Consider the following 2,398-nt stretch of genomic DNA (forward strand, 5'->3'; position numbering starts at 1 on the left):
GTGCTTGATATAAGAGTGCTCGTGTGACATTCAAGAGATGTTGATGCTTTCTTTCTGCAATGCCATTTTGCTCGAGCGTTTCGACACAAGTAGTTTGATGGAATATACCTTTTCGAGCATAGAAATCATGCATGAGAAATTCAACTCCATTATCGCTTCTTAAAATTTTAACTTTACTATCAAATTGAGTTTCAACATATGCAATGAAATCAGTAATGATTTTACGTGTTTCGGCTTTTGTGTGCATGAGATGAGTCCATGTATATCGGGAGAAGTCATCTATGATGGTTAAGAAATATCAGTGCCCATGCATGGATGTTTTGGAGCACGGCCCCCAAATATCGATATGTAAAAGCTCAAATTTATTTGATGCATGAGAGATGCTAGAAGAGAAAGGTAATCTCTTATGCTTTGCATAATGGCATGTATTGCATATGAAGTTTTTGTTGTTGTTCAAAAATCGATAATAGGACTGCATGGCTTGTAATCTTTCGAGGGAAGGATGATCCATACGAAAGTGCCACAGATTTATAGGAAGGACTTTACATTTTGGGTGTGTAATAGTGGAACATATGGTGTGTGATTTTGATGCTTCGGGGGTGAATTGATAGAGATCGCGACTCACGTTAGTTGTACCAATCCTCACCTTGGTATTGGTATCCTGTAAAATACAAATATTTGATGAATATATTAATTTGCAGTTAGTAGAGAACACAAGCTTTGATATAGATATTAAGTTGAAAGTAAAAGAAGGTACGTATAAGACATCAATTAGTGTAATGAATGTAGAAAGTTGCACTGTGCCTAAGTGGGTAGCATAGACAAGGTGACCATTTGGTAATTTAACTGTGATGGGATTAATTTGATGATATGAGTGAAAGTTTGTTAGGGAGGAGGAAACATGATCAGTGGCTCCTGAATCTAAGATCCAGGAGGTAGAATTGGCTTTTTCGCAAGACAGAATTATACCTGTTGCATCGTTATTGGAACAAGATGAAATAGAAGCGACCTGTGGCTTGATGGATGCTGAGTTTTCGGCCGATGGCTGTTGTATTAAAGCTAGCAGTGCCTTGTATTGCTCAGGTGAGAAACGAACCAGTTCTTGGGATTCTTGGGGTAGTATCTGGTCATCTGTGGCTTTTTCTTCTACTGCCACTACATTGTTAGCTATTGTTTTGCCATTGTTGAATTTGAATCCTGGGGGATACCCGTGTTTCTTGTAGCAAACATCTATTGTGTGTCCAAGTTTCTCGCAGTAAGTACATGTCTTTCTTGTGTTGTATCCTTTCCCTTTCCCATCGTAATTCGGAGGTACTCCGTGCTTCTTATAACAAACACTTTCATTATGGCCAATGCATCCACAGAATTCACAAACACTTTTGACAGCATTAATGGAAGGTCCTTCTTTAGTTTCAAGATTAAAGCTTGATAAAGAGTTGTTACCTGTAAGTTGTCTTTCCTGCTGTGCCACGTACGAGAAGATTTTCGGTATTGTAGGTATTAGGTCCATGAGTAATACATGAGATCGTATATTGCTATACTGTTCGTTCAACCCTCGCAGGAACTGCATGGCTCGATCTTCTCGTTTTCGTTGAGCTATGGTGGTGAGCACTAAGCAAGTACACTTGACAGTGCATGAACATATGGGATTGGGTCTGAAGTTTTCGATCTTGTCCCATATGACTCGTAGCTTTGTAAAATACTCCGTAACCGAAAGAGATCCTTGCTTGATGGATGAAGCTTCTTGTTGGAGTTCAGAAACTCTTAGAAGATCCCCTTGTGCGTATCGAGACTTCAAGTCATTCCAAATTTCTTCCGCTTTGTCCATCCATAAGACACTTTGTCTAATGGAGATGGACACTGAATGAACTAACCAGGATACCACCATGTTGTTGCAGCGACTCCACGCCCCGTATGTTCTATCGGTCTTCAGTGGCTCGGGTGCTTTTCCATTTACGAATTCTACTTTGTTCTTGGCGCTCAATGTCGTTATCATGGACCTACTCCATGAATGGTAATTGCTGGAATCTAAAGCTGGAGAAACTAGTGCAACAGCTGGGTTCTCACTTGGGTGGAGATAGAGATAGCTTTCCGAGTTCAGTAGTAACTCGTTCATGGTGAGAAAACGATGAAAAAGAGCAAAAACGTGAGCGTGAAAATGGTGACACAGCAAAACTCTTCACAAGAAGAGCTCTGATACCATATTAACAAGCGTATCATGCCATAGAGAGAGAAAATGTAGTAAAATGCGTAAAACACGTAAAGATGACCAAATACTGCATGAGCTCTTTATTGCTGCATTTATTATGCATTTATATCCTTGCAGAGTTGCAGAGGAAAGATAAGCGCTTTGAGTAGTTCAGTTAGTTACATTAGGAAACTAACTCTAACATCTTTT

The 2,398-nt window shown here is 39.7% G+C and overlaps 1 protein-coding gene across 1 annotated transcript; it reads right to left on the reverse strand.

Annotated features, from left to right (window-relative positions):
- Positions 1–298: 298 nt before the first annotated feature.
- Positions 299–2,116, reverse strand: LOC114385294. The gene has a single exon (XM_028345305.1). The coding sequence runs from the start codon at positions 2,114–2,116 to the stop codon at positions 299–301; it is 1,818 nt and encodes a 605-aa protein (XP_028201106.1).
- Between the last annotated feature and the right edge of the window lie 282 nt (positions 2,117–2,398).

This window comes from Glycine soja, chromosome 14 (assembly GCF_004193775.1).
Source record: "Glycine soja cultivar W05 chromosome 14, ASM419377v2, whole genome shotgun sequence".
NCBI classification, from domain to species: Eukaryota; Viridiplantae; Streptophyta; class Magnoliopsida; order Fabales; family Fabaceae; genus Glycine; species Glycine soja.

Excerpts from the sequence above, each read along its gene's own strand:
- LOC114385294 (XM_028345305.1), bottom strand. The coding sequence starts at position 2,116 with ATGAACGAGTTACTACTGAACTCGGAAAGCTATCTCTATCTCCACCCA.